This window comes from Pseudopodoces humilis, chromosome 18 (assembly GCF_049639895.1).
Source record: "Pseudopodoces humilis isolate 2021_Gansu_Grassland_sample_001 chromosome 18, ASM4963989v1, whole genome shotgun sequence".
NCBI lineage: Eukaryota > Metazoa > Chordata > Aves > Passeriformes > Paridae > Pseudopodoces > Pseudopodoces humilis.
Genome location: NC_142217.1, coordinates 10,216,452 through 10,235,146, shown reverse-complemented (window position 1 = coordinate 10,235,146; position 18,695 = coordinate 10,216,452). Strand labels below are relative to the sequence as shown.

Here is an 18,695-nt window from a genome sequence, read left to right as displayed (position 1 = left end):
CCAAGCCAAACGTTGGTGAGAGATGCTCAGCAGCCACAACACCCCCAGCCCCTCACCTGGGGTGCGTGAGCCCCTTCTAGCTGAGACGGTGGGCTGGTGGCAGGAGCCTTTGCACCTTGCCGTGTATCTCCACGGGAAGTATAAAACCAGCCCGGGGCAAGAGGAACAGAAAGACTCTGATGTCCCCAGACGCGATCCTGTTGGCTGCGGGCACCCCGGCGGGCGTGGCCCGGGGAAAGGCGGCCCCGGGGCAGCCTCACCCCGCCCGCCTGCCCCGCTCCAGCAGCCACCGCTCCACGGCCCCGCCGCGCCCGGAAACGGCTCCGGCTTCCCCCGCAGACATGAGCGGGCTGGGGGCTGCCGTGGGGCCGGGCTGGCAGCGGGACGGCGGCGGTGAGGGCGCGGGGCGGGCGGGGCGGCGGCCCCCGCAGGTGGCGGGGGATGAAGGGACGGGACGGGACGGGAGCGGCGCTGCGGGGGCCCGGCTGCCCTGGTGCGGCGACCCCCGACCCGCAGCCCCTGTCTCTCCCTCGCAGGGCTCTCTCTCCTTGCCGAGGAGCCGCCCGGCGCCGCACCTGTGGGGTTCCTGCAGGAGCTGCCCAGCTGCCAGACGATGCGGAGGCGCCTCGGGGGCACCCATGGGGACCGGCCGGCCACGCTGGGCACCGGCGGCAGCCGCAGAACCGCGGCCCGGGAGCTGCTGCAGGAGACGGGCGAACTGGCTGGTCGCCCTGCCAGAGAGCACCCGAAGTGCATGGCGGAGAAGAGGAGAATAAGGTTAATCTTCACTTGCTTCTTCCTTGGTTTGTTTCTTGCTTGTTTGTTTTTAAATGACTTTTTCCTAAACACAGCCCAGGTGCGCTGGAAAGCTGAAGCAGAACTGGGTTTGGCTGTATCTGTTTCACCCTGTGGCATGTGATTCTGACAAGAAGGTGCCCGAGTGCTCTTGGCAGGCACGAGGGAGTCGCTGACTGGGGGCAGAAGTAGATTGAATTGGGAGAAATTAGTCGAAACTGAGAATTACCTGTAGCAAACAAACGTGTTTCTCACTGTTTTACGTTTTGATTTTTTGCTGCTTTTTTTTTTCTTTTTCACAAAGGGTTTTGTGCATTCAAGGGTCCCTGTGAGTTATCTGTATGAACACCCCCGCCGCTGCTATGCGAGTGCTGCTGCTCTTGAGTGTGTTTAGCTGCTCTTAACACAATGCAGTGCGCTCTCTCTGCTGTGGCTCTGTACAGTGGATAGGAAGCTTCCCAGGACCTTTGCTTCTTTTTATCTTCTCCCCCCGCCCCATTCCTTTTTAAATGACTCTTTCCTGTGCGGCGTTCCTGCCCCCCTGGTGGTAACCCCCGAAGGGAGGGGTTGCAAAGACCTTGCTTTGCCCCGCCTGGATTTCAGTGGTGGTTGTCTCATGTCTCACTGCTGGGCTGAAAGCTGCTGTGAGAACAGAGGATACAGGATGTGGTTTTGCGCTGTCAGAGAACAGCTGCACCTTTAAATCAGGTACGTTGTAGTTCTAGTTATGAAGCAGGAGAGAGGTGGAAGTACAATTCATGTCTGCTACTCCAGAGAGAACAAGAACTACTCTATTGCAAGAGCAGTGGCAAGCAGCCTGACCCTGGCATTTAACCCTATAGCCTGTACACAGGAAACAATAGAAGATCTAGGTCACGGTAAAGGAAAGTGCTCAATACCTTGAACTTTTATTTGAAGTTGGGTATCTAAAGTTCAGTTCTTAAAGAAAAAGGAACTGGAGGGAGAAGTGGAGTTGCAACGTCCCAGGCTTGTTTACACATGTTAGCACTGAGAAATTCTGGTGGGGCTTGGCACTTCTGCAGATCGGTGATCTGCATTTGTGCAGCAGCTGCCAGCACAAAGTGCTTGGCATAAACGTCCTGAGAGCTGAACACTCAACTTCTGTAACTCAGATGAATATGCAGCCCACGCTTCTATTTAAAATGCAAACCGAACATGAGCCAGACAGTTCTGCAGAGTTTAAAACAGTGCAAACTGCAGCCTGTAGTTTCCACAGAATGAAATCTCTGGAGAGGAGGTGTATTTGCTCTTAAAGCTGAGGTAATCTGCTGCCTGTCTGATTGTTTGTATAGGTTTAATTTGACTTCCTGCCAAAATGCTGGAAGGATGTGGAAGCAGGCAACACAGAGCACACATGGCAGTGCATCCCTTGGGCACATGAGTCGGGTTGAGTACAAGTCTTTTTAAACTGAAACCTTGGTACCCCAGCACCATGTCCTCATGGGTACTTAACTGCTGCTCTTCTTCTGTGGTGTCAGAGGCTGGAACAGAATTTGCTGCATACGAGTCCATTTTCAAGCAATGTTTCTGTGAAGTTTTGTCTGGTTTAAGGTTTCTTAAAAGAAGCAACAAAATGAAAACTCTGAGACAGTCAGGATTCTACTTGATGCTGTTGCTGACCACACAGCAAATTTTAAAATGCAAATGTATTAATACAGTATGAAAATCCACAAGTGAGTGGTTAAAAATTACAGACAGTGGCATATTCTCAGTTTTTGTTTGCAGCTTGTTATTAGAACAGTGCATCCCCAGAGATGTTGGCAAAAAATATTTAATCAAATTCATTAAATTGGCACTTTCCAACAAATTTTTCAAAAAGCTGTTGTTTTCAATTGTTGGTTTGGGTTTTTTTTTTCTCCAAGAGAGGTGAGTGTTTTTCATGAGAAAGCTTGCCCTATTTGAATTAAGTTGATGTTGCCATTACCAGCAGGATCAGACGGGGAGAGCTTGTGTGTGCTACTGTAGATATCCCCCTGAAGGCTGCAGGCAGGCTCCATCCTGTTATGTGGAGTGAAAAACTATTTCTTGTGCTCAGTAACTGTATTTCTTGATTCTTAGGGACTTTCAGCAGGCTGATACAGAGCATTTATCTAGATGGAAGTGGAGAAGAACTAGCAGTAAATCATTTAAAAAAGCACTCAGTGAAGTCAAGGGCTTGTCATCTTACCTGGTGCTTTGGCGACATGATATTCACAGCATAGAAGGTATTTCTTGTCTGATGTACATTTCTCCTCTGGAAAGTTGCTTCTGTTGTTGGCAGTTTTACCTGTGTGAGCATAGTTTCAGATATAACTACATGTGCTTAAGAAGTTACTTTCTTCCTTTATTATTGCTGAATGTAAAATCCATGCTATGGTAGAAGGAAATATATTGGAAAAAATTATTAATATGTCCACCTGAATTTCAGTTATATTGTTAAAAGTCTGTGGTACTTCAAAGTACTTCAGTTCAGTGAAACTGATTTTGTAATCTGCTCTCGCTGTATTTTAAATGGTTTTATCATCTTAATTATTGACACATGTTTCTTTTATTCCCAGGGAAATTTGGTACTGGCATCCAGTCCTACTTCTCCTTCCTGCGCTTTCTGGTCCTGCTGAACTTTATAATTTTTATCCTGATGTTCAGTGTTGTTATTGTTCCCACCATAATTTATAAATATGGAATATTCAACACTACTATTGTGTTGAACACTTACATTTCTCCAAAGAACATAGGTAAACATCTTCTCTATGTACAGCTGTTGTAAGATTCCCTGTTTCCATCAGCTTCTTCTCCACCTCCCAGAAAAAATAGGAAAGCCTTTTTATAAGAATGTGGCATGTTTGAATTAACATGATCTTTCAGTTCAGTGGGCATTACCATTTGAGTGACTTTTTATGCCTTTTTTTTTTTTTGACAGAGGATGTCTGCACAATTTATGAACCTAGTGGTAATAAGGGACTTGTTTACTTCTATACTTACCTCAAAGATTTGCTCAGTGGCACTGTAAGTAATTTTTTTTGTCTCATGTAGCATTAAAAATGTAAAAAAAAACCCAAAAAACTACTTTTGGAATGAAAATTGAAAATTTTGAGAAATGGTAAGGCGTATGCATCAGTGGGGTATGTTATCTCTGAGACTGGCAGTTTTCAAACTGACTTTTACTGAGCGACCACAAAGCCTGGTTGGCCACGTGCTGCAGCCTGAGCCTCTCCTCCCCAGCTGCTACCCCTTATTATTCTGGAGCACACTGCCTATTGTGCTCTCTGTGTAGGGTCCCAGTGTCTGTGTCCTACAGCTCTGATTGGAGAGGGGAGGGATTTTAAGCACACACTGCCTGCATTACAGTTTGGTAGAGGCAATGGCAGTGTTTAGAAGCTACAGACTTGTAGCTTGCTGGGGGCCCTAATTTTAAATTTACAACACGATTGCTTATTGCCAGGTTGGATTTAATGGGGAAGTTGTTGCTGCTGTTACAGATTCTATTTCAACTTAATTTTCACAGGGATTCCTTGAAGTGACAAGTTTGTTTTATGGCTATTACTCAATAGATGCTGCATGGCTCAGTGTCAACAAGTACAACTTGCCTCTTGCATATCTACTGGTTACATTTGTCTACCTTGCCTTAAGTTTCCTCTGGATAATAAAGAGGTAAAGATGTTGGTGTTGTTTTTTTACTGTTACTTGTTGCACAGTTTACATTGTATTCCTGCTTGAAGGGAACATGCTGTATTCTGGAGCTCTTTATGTGGAAATGGGAATCTTTTGCCTGACCATGCAGTACCGCAGAAGCCTTTGGTGTGCTTGGGAAAAAGCAAACAATTTGAAGTATCAGTTTTTCATATGTATACATAAGCAGAAGCCCCTCAACTATACTGAATTTGTTGGAGGATTTCTTTAGGGGATTTTGGTGGAGTTTTATTTGTGCTGTCTCAGTTTCCTTTGCTGTGTCTGGGTGAGGTGAGAAGGAGTGACTGTGGTGAAATGCAGGTGGGAATAACCTGTATCAGTCAGGGTCAGCTGCTGCAGAATTTCACACTGAAAGTGTCCCAGACACTGGCTGGCACTAAGTAAAGGTGACAGTTTGCTCACAGAGTGGGTAATTTACTCTTTGATCAGCCAAGTTGCTTGTGTGTGTTTTTCCTGTGCATAAAATACATCTTCCCATGAATTTTTCTCAGGTCTGTGGAGGGCTTTAAGCACAACTTAGTGCATGATGCAGATCCATTTCAGAGTTACTGTAACAAAGTCTTTGCAGGCTGGGACTTCTGCATTACAGATCCAAGTGCAGCCCGGCTGAAACATCGCAGCTTGCAGTATGAGCTCCAGGTGAGCAACTTCTTATCGTGATTATGGTTTCATACAGCTAAGATGGCAGAAAAAGAGATATGTGTAATTTTGCAGATAAGGGAATAAAGTTAAGAAAGATTGAAGTAGCTTGTTTTGAAGGTGCAGCCCACATACCATTGCATGCTTTCTAGGTAGCTGGAGTTGTGTGCAAAGTGAGAAGGCACAATGTTATACCCTTCCCCCATCCACTGCGGACCGATGCCAGCCTGTTAGCTGCTTGTCTTATCTGTCTCTTCCTCACTCCAGTCCTGCTTCCTGTGTTAGTTTCTGCATAGTCCAACAGGAAAAGCTGTCCCAGCCAGAGGCAGAACCCTGCAGGAATCAGTTTGAGTGTCCTGGGGTTTAAGTGTACAGTGCAGTAATCAGTAGTCTGGGGAGAAATAAAACTCAGATTGTTCTCTTTGTACTGTCTGAGAGTATTGTTGCTGTAAGAAGACACTGAAAGCTTTTCACTAGGTATCTGGCATATATGCACATACAAACTGCTGATGCAGCTATAGATTTCCCAAATCATAAAGCTCTGAAAAGAGTCTGAAAGGCTCTTTTGGTAAAACAAGGACCTTCTTTTTGGTCTCTGTACACTGGAAGCAGAGATTGGTGTAGTGAAAAAATTAAATTTGAGAAGATGCTTCCACTTCAAACCACAAAGCAGTAATTACAAATTTCATAAATCACAGTGAGTTGCTTTCTTCTCTAGTAAAGTTCACTGGAACTTCTTTTTTCATCATAGAATCAGAACCTCCTTCGCTTGCTACACTTTTGCCTCCAGAACACACATCTTAGAAGAACTAGCCCCTTAATATTACTGTTTGATGGACATAAGTCCTCAGAAAATACACTCACTTGGGTGTTAATGTGGGTTTTCCCAGGTTAAACTGTCTTCACAAGAGAGAATGTATTTTCTTTTCAGTTAAGGTGAAATACACCAAGTTTGTATGACAAGCTGCTCAAGATTGTACTTCTTTCTTTCAGTGCCATCCCCCAATTTCCTTCACAAAGAGTAAAAGGAATTTTGAGCCATAGTAGTGAGGGCTGGGTACTTACCTGCAGAAGTAATGAGATGAGTTTATCCATTTCAGAGTTTAGTATCAAGATGAGATCAGTCTCTCTCAAGAACAGGCAAACTGTCTGTCTTCAAGGAAATGCGTTACTGATACAGTAGAGATAAGAGGATTGCAGGACACTTTTCTTTGGCTACAGAGCCCTCAGCTTGAGGAGGCCGAGCACACAGGGGATTCCATTCCTGCATGGAGCTGTTTTGTCAAAGGAAAGACAAAAACAAAGTTGTGTACTTGGGCGGGCGCTGGAGTAGAACAGGCTACAGATTTGCATTTCTCAGGGGTAGAAGACGTGTTTAGTGTTGTATGCTGCACCAAAAAACTGCATCTCTTTTTTCTTTCCTTTGTAGACAGACTTACAGGAAGAAAAACTGAAGCAAAAAATAGCTGAGAGGACAATGGAAGAAAAGCTACGCATCTATTCTCTGAGAATATTTATAAATATAATTGTCATTGCCATTTTATCAGGATGTTTTTACTCTATTTATAGAGTAACTGTCTTCTCTCAAGAAAACTCCAATGTGAGTATAAGAAATGACACTAGGACAGATTTGGTGAAGGCTGGTGATTACAGCAAGAGGAACTATTGTGAAAGAGTCAAGTATCTTAATATAGCACTTTTCATGCAGGGATCTGAAAATGCTTTCTAGACTTGCAATTTTTTTTAGTAGATGAGAGCAGGAAAGGTCAAGAACCATGAGCCAAAAAAGCCTCCCCAGTAATGTCTCCCATTGCTCCAAGTGCCTTGGAGCTAGTAAGAAGAGCAGCCCTCACTACCCTTCCCTTGTAACTGTGCTCACCTCACTGTGATCTGCTGGGTCTGGGCAGTGAACTGCCTGGGAGAAATGACCTGCTTAAACCAAACTTCATCATCATCAGTTTCACATGATTTGGTTCACTGTCAACTGCAAAAATGCACTTCAGGGGAAGACAGAGTGAAGATTATGATCTGTCTTGTGGCTTGAGTTACCGCTGTGTGGGGAAACAGGAAGGCTTTGAACACAGCAGTTTTCAGAAGCAAAGGTTCCTTCATCACCAGCAGAAAGGATCAGGTTGGGTGGGTTTCACCTCCAGCAGGATAAGCAGATGGAAAGAGTGGTTCAGAAGCAGAACAAAGCAGACAAGCTTCTGGTTATTCTGTTGACAGCCTCCCAAAAATAATTGACTTCTCTGTAGGACCCCAGGATTTGATTTGTCTGGTAGAAAGGGGGACCACAATTTTTCTCTCCCCTGTGTAAGTTGCTGGTGTGATGGACTTAGCTGTTCACAAGGGAAGTTGTGCTCATGGTGGACCGAACTCTGAATTTCTGTAAACTGCCAGGATTGCACAGACAGAAGCAGGAAATGGGGGCTAAATGAGTTTTTATGTCAGAGGTATCGTTTGAGGGCAGAGAAGAGGACCGCACAACACTGAACAACTTCAAGAACAGCTTCACTTACTGTGGGCTTTAAGTAGAAGGGTTGATATCTTGACCTTGTCTTAATGAGCAGTTAGAGGAGCTTGTCAGGATGGTAGGAAAGTCAGGGAAGCTCCAGAATAAAGAATAAATTGAAAAGTGTCTGCACTTAGAATAGTTGTAAAACATAGCCTTGGTGCTGGCTAGTAACAGTCATACACAAACCTTGATGAGTTGAACCTCTAAACAGGAGCTTTGAGCGGGGGAGGGAGTTTCTGGTAAAGAGAGCCGGAAAAAGCAAGGGTGTGTAGCAGCAAACTGCAGAGATAGCAGTGACCAGGCTTGTATAAAGGATAGAGATTTGTTTTCTGTGAAACTTGCTTGTCTAGAGGTATTCAGAATCAGCCCTGGGTTTGCCATTCATGTTACATCTGCTGTTGATGCCTGTTGCCCAGTGCAAATGTCACTGGAGGACGAAGCCGGAGAGTAAAAGCTGCTGCCTGAATCCTGGAGAAGGCAGGCTGGTGTGTAGCTGGAGACAGCATGCTCAGGAAGGTGTGTTTCTCTAAGCATTATGTTTCTCTCATCTCTTCTTCTGCAGAACATTAACAATGCGAACTCCCAGGTTAATCTCTTAGTCCAGTATTTGCCTTCAATGGTGATCACACTGGCCAACTTCATTGGTCCTCTGATCTTCTCATTTCTCATTGGATTTGAAGACTATACGCCAGCTTTTGAAATCAAACTGACACTCTTGAGGTAAAGATGGCCTTTGATGTTTCAACAGTTTGTTCTTGGTAGGATAAATATATTGTAAACTGAAACATCAGGAAGCAGAGAAGTTGGCACTGGAAACCAAGGAGGCATTGTTTGGCTGATGTTTAGTAGGAAACTTTAAAGCAGGGAACAATGTGTTTTGATGACAGTGTAGTGCAATCATCTCAGTGTCCAAGTTTTTGTCTTGGTCCCATTTAGCTGTGTGGTCTGGACATCTTCAACCTGAATAAATAGTCAGTAGAGAACTTGTGGCTGCAGAGCTGTGGACTCACTGCTTTTGCACAGCAGTTCCCTGAATGAGCAAATCTGTGTTCAGCAGTGACTGGAAGCACAGCTTTGCTCAAGGTAGAAGTTAAAAGTTTCGGGAAAAAAGATACTTCAGTGTAAGAGCTGGTGTTTGACTGCTTAAAGCAGTAAGATCTGGGTTGAAGCACCTGAACTCTGCAAGTCCATGCTTTGTATTTCTGATTTGGCCAAGTGTCTCAGAAGGTCTGAAGCCACATGAAGTGGAAATGCTGCACACAGAACTGTACCTGAGGGAATTGCAACCCATTGCAGCATCAAGATCTGCAACTGAAATGACTGCTCTAGGAACGCTACTGGGAAAAGAAACAAGGGACTGTAGCCTAAATCTGGGAAGGTCAAAAGCAATTTTAACTTACTACTAAGGAAAGAAATGTGTTTATTATCTGGCTGGCTGCCCTGTTAAAGGTCTGCATGACCATTATTTGTTTTAAGGCTTCCTTGGACACCTATACAAGGTGAACCAAGTGTTAACATGGCAATTTTTTGGCATGTTTGAAGTTAAGTTTTGCCTTTCTTCCAGGTGTGTCTTTGTGCGGTTGGCCAATATTGCTGTTCTCTTGTTCTCACTGTGGAGTCAGATCTCCAACTGTGGCAGTGACAAGTGTAAGCCCTGTGGATACAATTACAAACTCTATCCTGTAAGCAGATTTATCTTGGTCATTAATCATCTGAGCTCGTGAACAGAGATTTGTTTTCCATGAGAGCTGCTTGTCTAGAGGTGTTCAGTATCAGTCCTGGGGTTGCCGTTCATGCTATACGTGGTGTTGATTCCCACTGCTCAGTGCAAACCAGTACAGTTGTTACACATGTATCCTTTGTTCATCTAAAACTCGGATTAGAATTAGTCCAGGGGCAGATGATTCCTTAGCATAGACTTTCTGTCCTCCATGAGGATTGTCTGAGGTAGCTGTGTTTTGGAGACATTGTGCTACTGCCTTTTGCAGCACTAAGGCAAATGGGTTTTCCTCAAAAAAAAAAAAAAAACAACCAAAAAACCACAAAAAAACCCACAAAAAAAACCCCAACCAACAAACAAAAAACCTCCAACCACCAAAACCAAACCAAACACACCCAACCACCCCCCACCCCCCCACCTCACAGAAAAACCCCAAAATCAAAACAAAAAACAAGAAAAAGTGAAAAACTTGGCTCAAGAACGTTGAAACATTTGAATATTTTAGAAATTGGAGTTAATAGCATTTGAACTTCATGATGCTAACTGTGACGGTTATTGCTTTTGTGATAGACAGATTTTTCACTTGTTTATTTAGACTGCTAATCTTGTTTATCCTGACTTGTTTTTATAGTGCTGGGAATCTGATGTTGGGCAAGAAATGTACAAACTGATGATATTTGATTTTATTGTAATTATTGCTGTGGCACTGTTTGTGGACTTCCCTAGAAAGTACGTATCTCTGCTTTTTGAGCATATTTTTACAAATGACATATGAAACACATTTTCTTTCTTTTAAATTCCCCATATTTCTAACCAAATTACTAGTTTTAAAATAAAGCATAAACATATTTCTGGTGGCTTGAGTACCTATTTGCTATTCAGATGTCTGTACAGGTTTTAATATTTGAGAGCTTTTTTCTTCAGACATTTTCTATTATGTTGTCTAATGCTTAAATGCTAAGTTCTGTGTGTTTCAAATGTGTTAGAATGCATCAAGGCTCTACAACTTCAATTTGGGACTAACAATATTCTTTGGTTTCAGGTTGTTAGTTACTCATTGCTCTTGCAAGCTGGTTCAGTGGTTTGGATATCAGGAATTTGAAATTTCTGACAATGTCCTGGAAATAATTTACGGGCAGACTATTTGCTGGATTGGAACCTTCTTTTCACCACTTCTCCCTGCAATAGCAACTATAAAATATTTCATCATCTTCTATGTTAAAAAGGTAATAAAAGCATGTGGTTGATAAAGGACTGAGTACTAGCAACACAGCTTAGAGCTTGGACAAAATTTTGCAAAACTGCTGAAAGTTTGGGAGCAAAATGGAAAATCCAAGCTGGGTTGGATGTTTGTGTGATTTCTGACTATCAGAAGTTTTGCTCAGTGACCACACAGCACCTTCTGTGCATCCAATTCTTGCTGATACTTTAGGTCTTGCAAGAGGGGATGTATCCAGTGCAGATGTGTGGGACAAAGCTAATGGCAGTGCCATGGATCATACATTGAATTGTTGCGTCCATTGACTCTGTGCAAGTGTGTGAGGTCCTCCAGATCAAATTCTTACACAAATTAGGAGATATTGACTTGTACCAAAATGTGAGGCAATCTTGTCTTAGCCCTTCTCAGCCCATGCACATCAAAGGAAATGGTTGTGTGGTAGCTGGTGGCACATTTGAGAATGGAAAATTCTGTTGCTGTGGGAAGTATGTTTGGGTGTCTATCTATGCAGATGTACTGGTAACAGTTTTACTCACCTTGCCTCTTCAGATTGTTTTGATACACACATGCAAACCTGCAGCAAGGCCTGTAAGGGCATCAAGTTCCAACTTTTTCTTCCTGGTGGTGCTGTTGATTGGGCTCCTCTTGGCTTTTATCCCTCTGGGAGTCAGCATAGCACAGTAAGTGACAATTTGAAGTTCTGTGAAGTTGACCCTTGTGCTAAGGATGTCAGTTCTGTAAAAGCAGACACACAACTTTAGAATGATTAATAGAATTTATAGAATATATAGGGTATAACACATAAACTTATAGCTTAGTTGATATAAACAAAAATTACAGTTTTGTAAACATAAAACACTTTTACTGCATCCCCAAATGGGTGCTGGTCTTGTGCTGGATTATTTTATGTTTTGGTATAACATCTTTCTATTCTGCTTCTTTGACAGTATCCCCTCTTCCAAAGCATGTGGGCCATTCAGGAATTTTAACACTTCATGGGAAGTTATTCCAGATACAGTACTTCAGCTTCCAACACCTCTGCCGCAGATCCTTTTTGGCATGGCATCAGAAGCCTTTGCAGTTCCTTTTTTTGTGATCCTTTGGTGAGTAGTGGAGACCTGATTCACTTACGCAGCTTCATTTCCTTGCTTAGTGAATGCATACCAAGCATCTATTAGACCAGATTTTCCATTTGCAGTCAAAAGCATCAAAACCCATATGAATCCTCAGCCCTTAGGTCTTTGCCCATGTGTTCACACTCATCAGCTTTGTTCCATTTCCTCTTGCACATCCCGTACTCAACAGCGTCCTTCTCAGAAATGTCAACTGTGAATCCTCTGCAAATTAGTACAGTAAGCCCCGTGATCACAATTCCTATCCACAAACCCTTGTCTGAAAAAACAAATAAAACTCCCAAAACAGTCATTCTGTAAGATGAAATTCAATGTAGAATCATAGAATTTTTAAGGTTGGATAACTAACCCTACTCTCCTATTCAAATCAGGGTCAAGTAGAGCAGGAACCATACCCAGTTAGATTTCAGTATCTCCAGAGATATGGAGACTCCATAACACACTGTTCCAGTGTCTGGTCAGTCTTCCAACAAAAAATGTTTTGTTTTTTTCCTTAAGTTTAAATGGAGGGTTTTTTTTGAGTTTAAATTTCAGTTTAACTAAACTGGTTGCAAATTTTGGAGCCTTATTACCTGATGATTTCTAAAACCTCTATGCTTGAAAAACCTTGTGGCTTATTTTGGGCTCCATCCTGCCCCTCCTTCTGTAGCACACGTTTATGTGTTCTCCTGAACTGAACTTGTTATTATGTACTTTGGAAATCTCAAGTCCTCCCTTTTTGTTTGTTGTTTACAGCATCATTATGTTCTATGTTATTGCCTTGGCTCAAGCACACAAACGAGTGGTTGAACAGCTGAGAGAGCAACTGGTTTTGGTAAGATCTGACCCAACACTTTATTGACACAACAGAAAGAGAACTTTAGGGGTACAGAAATGAGGCATGCAGAGGAATATTGGTTTTTGTAGTCTCCTGAGTATTTGGTGTTTGCTACAGACAGTGAAGAATGTTTACAAATTACCCAGGAAAAATTGCCAAAGCATTGTGGTATTTCTCAGTGGAGTTGGTTTTCTTTCAGCTGCAACTAGAACAAGGTCTGGTTATATCAGGCAGCACACATGCAAGAGATATGCCCCTGAGAAGCTGTGTCCCTGTTTTTCATCTGTTGCCTTGTTTAAATCCACTTATCTGCGTGGGTTTTTTTTCTGTCAAAGAAGAACCTGAATCCTGTGTTTCCTGTGCCCTCTACCATCTTGCACAACCTCTACTTCTGTTTTCTTCTCTGCCCTCACAAACAGGCACCCAACTCCCTACTCTTCTCTCCTGGTCTGTATTTCTACTGCATCTTTTCTGGTCTTGCTCTTTAGCATAGGCCCAGAACTGCTTGAGCAGGTACTGAAAGTGAAACAAGTCACCACTAATCAGCCCTTTGGAGAAGGGTGCCAGTGCAGAAATGCTGCTTTGTGGCCATCAAAAGCCACTGCCAGGTTTGGCTGCATTTGTGTGCTGTGATCTGACAAGCTGCTGGAGTCGGAACTCAGCCTCAGTAGTGAGATTTCTCACTTTCTTATGAAATAGTGCATTTCTTGGTATGTTCTTCTTTTAGATATGGCATTTAACAACCTGTGTGCAGAAAAACACTGCTGGGGGAAGACTTTTGAGGAGTGAGGAATTTAGGAACAAAAGCCTTCCTGCTTTTTGAAGGGTTCACAAATCAGCTGCTAATTCTGAAAATTCTTTTGTGCTTTTTATTTTTGTTTGCTTGCTCTTGCTCAGCTTCCTGGAAGCATGGTTTTAAATTTTGAGGTGTGTGAGATGTTTTTACTAAGCTCAATGCAGAACTGGTAATGTGTGACCTGAGGTGAGATAAATTAAGTCAAGGCCATTGTAAACTTGAAATTGTTCAGGCAGTCGAGAGTGTGCTGGGGGAGTACAATGTGGTGAGTACACCTATTTCTAATGAAGAAATGAGCTGTTGTAGATGACTTATATTAACACTGCTCATGTGGATCATACTTATTCTGTCTTTCCAGGCGAGTCGTGACAAGATGTTCCTGATCAGAAAGATAGCAGAAGCTCAGAGGTATCCTTGAAAACCACGCAAGCCAGAAGAACTTGACTTCCTTAAATTCCCAGAACAACAAGATAACAGCAGAAACATTTGCAGCTTCTAAAAACGGAGCAGCTGACGGGCACCCTGGGACTATGGTCTGTGGAATGGGTGCTCATGGTCTGAGTCTTTCTTGTTTAAGTTAGTGGGGCTTAAAGTTTCCAAAACTTGGAAATTCAGCTGATTTATACTGTGTTAGAGCTGTTCAAAAAAGGATACTTTAACGCTTGATACAGCTTCAGGGGTGTTGGGATTTGTTACATCCCTATTTTTTCAGGGAGTTTGGGTAAAATATGATCAGAACTGAAACTCTTTTGTACTGTTTTTACAAATTATGCTGTAAGAATCACGAGAGAGGGGAAAGGTATGGTTTTACATGTTTTCAAAGCCTTTCATTATCTTTGGTTTTAAAAAGAAGTATGTGTGGAAGTATTTTTAAATAGTGCATAGGAAAAGAAAATATGGCATGGGTTTGAGATCAGTTTTCTAAATATTTTGAGAGGTGAGGGTTTGCTATTTATGCTGCTCTGAAGCAGCAAGAGCAGTTGAGCACTGGATAACTGGTCAGAAAATGCTTCAGAGAAAACAAGCTGATAAAAGAGCTCTGAATAAACACTTCAGGTAGGAAAAAGCCAGCAGGCACAGCAATGCTGGGGCACCAGCCTTGCTGCTGTGGAGGAGCCTTTCTTTTTTTTTTTTTAATGTTGTAAGTCATTATTATTTGTGTTTTATTCTTGTATGAACATTTTGACTACTGTTCTATGTGTTCTAAAATGTGAATATTTGAGAGTTAAATTATTGGTTCGTAATACTGTGTGTCAGTATGCTTTAATTTCACATTTCCTCTCTCTTACCTGAACTGCTGGGACCATGTGTCTCAGAGAGCCTTGTGTTCCTGTAGGCTACTACAGTCCTTTATTTAAAGATTGTGGTTAAGAATTTTCTGTACAAAACTGCGTTTATTGTTTGAAATCTGCCTTAGTCCGCTCTTAGTTAATGTGAGACACTGTCCTTTTGATATGATGCTTTGGAAGGTTTTGTGTGTCCATCTGAACGAAATGAACCAGCAATAAACGCTATTTTGTTTACGGTACGGCCTGACGCGTTCGCTGCTGTGGGGCCGGGCCGGGGCCGCCTCCGCCCGCCCTCAGCGCTCGCGCCGCAGTTCCCGCCTCGCCCGCCAGGGGCCGCCCTCGTTCCTATGGCAACCAGGACGCGGGCTTTGATTGGCAGCTGCGCCGGTCAGTGCGGCGGCGGCGCGGGGCCAATCGGAATGGCGGGAGGGTGCGCGCGGTGATGACGTCCTGTTCAGCGCGATGGCGGCGGCCGCGGGCCCGGTTGTGCGGTGTTCGCTGTTGCAGCGCCGGCCCCTCCGCTGCGGGCCGGGTACGGGCTCGGCTCCGCTCCCTGCCCGCCCCTCGGGCCCCCGCGCCGCCGCTAGGGGCCGCCTCAGACCGCTCGGCTCCGCGGGTGGGAGCGTCCACCCGCCCGTCCCGGACGGGGACCGGGCGGCGGCGGAGCTCGCGTCACCTTTGTCTCTCCGGCAGGTCTGCGGCCTGTGCCCGGCGGGGAGGCTTCCCTCAGGCTGTGCAGCACACGGGTGGCGCAGGAGGGCATCAACAAGCCCGTCATAGACCGCATCATCCGCGTGGACCATGCCGGGGAGTACGGGGCGAACCGCATCTATGCGGGGCAGATGGCCGTGCTGGGCAGGTCGAGCGTGGGACCCGTCATCCAGGTGAGCGCGCCTGGCAGCGACCCCCGGCTTCTCTTGAATTCGCCTTTGATTCACAGCGGCCGCGTGTCGGTGAAAGATCGTAGCCTTCACGGCAAGGTTATTGTCCATTTTTTCCTAAGCACTTCCAAACGTGCGGGTTTAAAAAGATGGGTGGGGTAAGGGAGTTAGTTACCAATGCTACATTTACTGTAGTGTTCTATTTCGTAAATGTTTTTATGTTACCTTCTTATAACTGTCCTCGTCTGTCCTTTTTATAAGGATCCATTTCTTTCTGCACGGTTTCTTCCCTGTGATGTTAGTGTTACAGTATTACCTCAGCTATCACAGCATACGTGGTGTGATCTGTTTTGGTTGTTTTAGTTTTATTGGAAATGTTTGTCTCCTGTGGTTTTATGCTTCTCAGTGATCTGGTTCTTTTGCAGCAAATGTGGGATCAAGAAAAAGACCACCTGAAAAAATTCAATGAGCTCATGGTTGCATATAGAGTTCGACCTACTGTTTTATTGCCTTTCTGGAATGTAGCAGGTTTTGTTTTAGGTGAGTTTGTATAATTACTATTTTTGTTGTTTTGTGAAGTCTTCAATTGTGTTAAACTATTTGTTTTGCTTCAGATTTAATTGTATTCACGTGTCTGGTACTCCAATCCCAGGGGCTGGAAGTGCTTTACTTGGAAAGAAGGGTGCAATGGCTTGCACAGTGGCTGTGGAAGAGAGTATCTCAGAGCACTACAACAGCCAGATCCGAACTCTAATAGAAGAGGATCCAGAAAAGTACAAAGAACTGTTGCTGGTATTTAACCATGACTTAAAAGTATTTTTACAAATTGATTGAATTATCTGATGTGATTTAGTCTTTTAAAAATAATATGCTTTTAGAATTTACAGTGGATCTTTTTGTTCTGTCACTCAGAATGCTGACGTCAACAGAAACTATTAAAATGAAAGGATGCTTTTTCCTTCACCAGCACTAAATGGATCAAGCACCAAAATTAAAACATATATTGGATTATCTTCAGTATGCTTTCAGTAATACAGTGTTTCTTTTTCAAGTGGGAGAATTATGCTTTAAGTTTGAATAATTTTAATTTAAAGGGTCTAGAGGGGAAATGGGAGGAAAAAGGAGGAAATATTGATTGCTCAGTAGCTGTGTTGCCCTCCTCTGAAGGCATTCAAGTACGTTCACATGTTCCTTAACCTGTAGGGCCCAGAGCTACTCACAGAGCTCAGGGTGAGCTCGAGATGACCCCTTCTCCAGCCCCTCTGCCCCTGCTGTGTTTGATACACCTCAGGGTGGGGTTTGCCCTCCTGGCACTGCTGTCAGCCAGCACCCTGTTCATGTTCTAGTCCTGGATGCTCTGAGTGTGTAAGGAACTGATGTTTGTCAGCTCTGTGAGAAAATAATTTCCCAGACATTTTAGGCATCAAACTGGGGCACATTCCTGTAAGGCGGTTGTGGGAATTGAGCTGTTTCCACAGGCAGCATGTGGAACTGGTTCATTCCCAGCCTTGCTGGCTAACAGTGTGTTCAATAACGCATAATGTAACATGTAGCAAAATCTGATTATTCCAATGTATCCTATTGTTACAGAAATTGTATATGAAGTAACTGGGGTTGTGTTGAGGTGCACCAGGGAAATAACACTCCTGAAGATAATGATTTCATGAAATAGATAGAGATGGCACAAAATAAAGAGAAAAATCCAGGCAGTGAGTTTATTCACTGTGCCAATATGAGAACTAGTGAGGACACCAAAAGCAATGCAAATGTGTTGGGCAGGGACAGTGCCCAGATTCCTGTAAGTGCTGAGCTCTTCATTAAGTAATCCTGGTCAGCTGCAGGCTTCTCAAGAAAAAATACTCTTAACCTTTTTGTCCCAGAAAAATTAGGAGACAAACAATTGTTCTTTAAAGTATGCTAGAATGGACAAAAGCCTGGTTAGCTCACAGGGAACAACCCTTACTGATTGGCAAGGCAGGGACCTTAACTCCTTTATGCAAATTGTCAGAATAACGTAGGGGTGTGAAACTAGTCAGTGTTAAAAGTTCCTATGACAATAGGGTTTTTTTTTTTTAAACAATGAAAAAGGTAGTGATATATTAATTAAACAGCAGCTTGAACTTAAAGACTTCTTTGGAGACCGCTAGAAGAACTTCAGGTTAGGGGAATGCTGTAAATAATTCATTTCTTGCTGAATTGGAGGTTCAGATCTTTGAGAAGTTTTTGAGAGACCCTGGCTTGCCATGGTGCACACAATGGGCAACAGCATCTAGTTTTGTGTACTGGCTGCCTTGATTTCTTTGCAAAGTAGGCTCAGTAACTGCTGTTTTTAAAGGTAATAAAGCAATTCCGGGATGATGAGCAGGAGCACCACGACATTGGGCTTGAGCACGATGCAGAAGCTGTGAGTAGAATCTTGACTAATTGGTGCTGTCAATGAGGATATAAATGTGCTGCTCTTACCTTCCTTACTTGAGACTGGGATGTGGTTCTTTGAGAAGCAGAAAATAAGGCTCTTGATACTCTTTCCTAAAGATACACATAAAAATGTCCTGCATGTTATAACTTTCATTTTTCTAGAACAGAACTCAATCTGTTGAAATTCATGTCAACATGTTAAAATGTTTTGATTTTTTTCTAAGAGATGTCCTCTGCAAATTTTTAGATTTTCTTTTAATTTCAGTTTAAACTAAATATTTTTGAAGATAAAGGCTAATTAGTGCTATCCATACATTGCTGGGAACTGGAGGCATCATCTTATTAGGAAGTGTGAAATACTGAACTAAATTCTGGGCTCCCTTGGATACTCTATGGCGAATGTGTGATTTCTCTCCTATTTTTTCTCCTGACTTACATTTGTGGAGAAATAGAAATATTCTGAAAAGTTGATAAATGTTAATTTAGTTTTTTTCGAAGATAGATTAGACTGCATATACAGGTGGGGTTTTATTGGGGTGTGTGTGTGTGTGTTTTTACTTTGATTTTTTTTTAAATAGTGCTCACTATTCCTTATCACAATCTGGTTCAAACAAAACACTTCAGTAGATGTATTTAATCTTTTATTCTTTTTGCAGACACCAGCTTATTCTGTTTTGAAGACAGCCATACAACTTGGATGCAAAGCTGCAATATTTTTATCAGAAAGAATTTAGTTATATTTTCCATAATAATTGTGGCAATAAACTGTGACACAAAAGTGTA

General features: G+C 43.1%; 2 protein-coding genes across 4 annotated transcripts; both read left to right on the top strand.

Annotated features, from left to right (window-relative positions):
* Positions 1-258: 258 nt before the first annotated feature.
* TMC7 (transmembrane channel like 7) lies at positions 259-14,852 on the top strand. The gene is made up of 16 exons (XM_005522924.3): positions 259-393; positions 537-777; positions 2,875-3,020; positions 3,354-3,530; positions 3,716-3,801; positions 4,301-4,446; positions 4,977-5,124; positions 6,554-6,724; positions 8,202-8,359; positions 9,204-9,321; positions 9,991-10,088; positions 10,402-10,585; positions 11,128-11,258; positions 11,526-11,681; positions 12,447-12,525; positions 13,683-14,852. The coding sequence occupies exons 1-16, from the start codon at positions 342-344 to the stop codon at positions 13,740-13,742; spliced, it is 2,151 nt and encodes a 716-aa protein (XP_005522981.3). The 5' UTR covers positions 259-341; the 3' UTR covers positions 13,743-14,852.
* Positions 14,853-15,049: 197 nt separating this feature from the next.
* COQ7 (coenzyme Q7, hydroxylase) lies at positions 15,050-18,695 on the top strand. Of its 3 annotated transcripts, none has more exons than XM_005523168.2 (6): positions 15,050-15,145; positions 15,307-15,497; positions 15,920-16,034; positions 16,147-16,286; positions 17,830-17,898; positions 18,569-18,695. In XM_005523168.2, the coding sequence occupies exons 1-6, from the start codon at positions 15,076-15,078 to the stop codon at positions 18,644-18,646; spliced, it is 663 nt and encodes a 220-aa protein (XP_005523225.2). In that variant the 5' UTR covers positions 15,050-15,075; the 3' UTR covers positions 18,647-18,695. The 3 variants fall into 3 exon arrangements, with proteins under 3 accessions (XP_005523225.2, XP_087920142.1, XP_087920143.1); XM_088064016.1 differs by having other exon boundaries at positions 15,307-15,593; XM_088064017.1 differs by lacking the exons at positions 17,830-17,898; positions 18,569-18,695 and adding an exon at positions 16,407-17,801 and having other exon boundaries at positions 15,307-15,593.

What these genes read in the sequence shown, in the direction of transcription:
- TMC7 (XM_005522924.3), top strand. Translation starts at nt 342, where the DNA reads ATGAGCGGGCTGGGGGCTGCCGTGGGGCCGGGCTGGCAGCGGGACGGC. An exon ending in TGATATTCACAGCATAGAAG is followed by an intron (nt 3,021 to 3,353) that starts GTATTTCTTGTC and finishes TTTTATTCCCAG; the next exon opens with GGAAATTTGGTACTGGCATC. An exon ending in TGAGAGAGCAACTGGTTTTG is followed by an intron (nt 12,526 to 13,682) that starts GTAAGATCTGAC and finishes CTGTCTTTCCAG; the next exon opens with GCGAGTCGTGACAAGATGTT.
- COQ7 (XM_088064016.1), top strand. Translation starts at nt 15,076, where the DNA reads ATGGCGGCGGCCGCGGGCCCGGTTGTGCGGTGTTCGCTGTTGCAGCGC. An exon ending in ATCGTAGCCTTCACGGCAAG is followed by an intron (nt 15,594 to 15,919) that starts GTTATTGTCCAT and finishes GTTCTTTTGCAG; the next exon opens with CAAATGTGGGATCAAGAAAA. An exon ending in TGTAGCAGGTTTTGTTTTAG is followed by an intron (nt 16,035 to 16,146) that starts GTGAGTTTGTAT and finishes CTCCAATCCCAG; the next exon opens with GGGCTGGAAGTGCTTTACTT.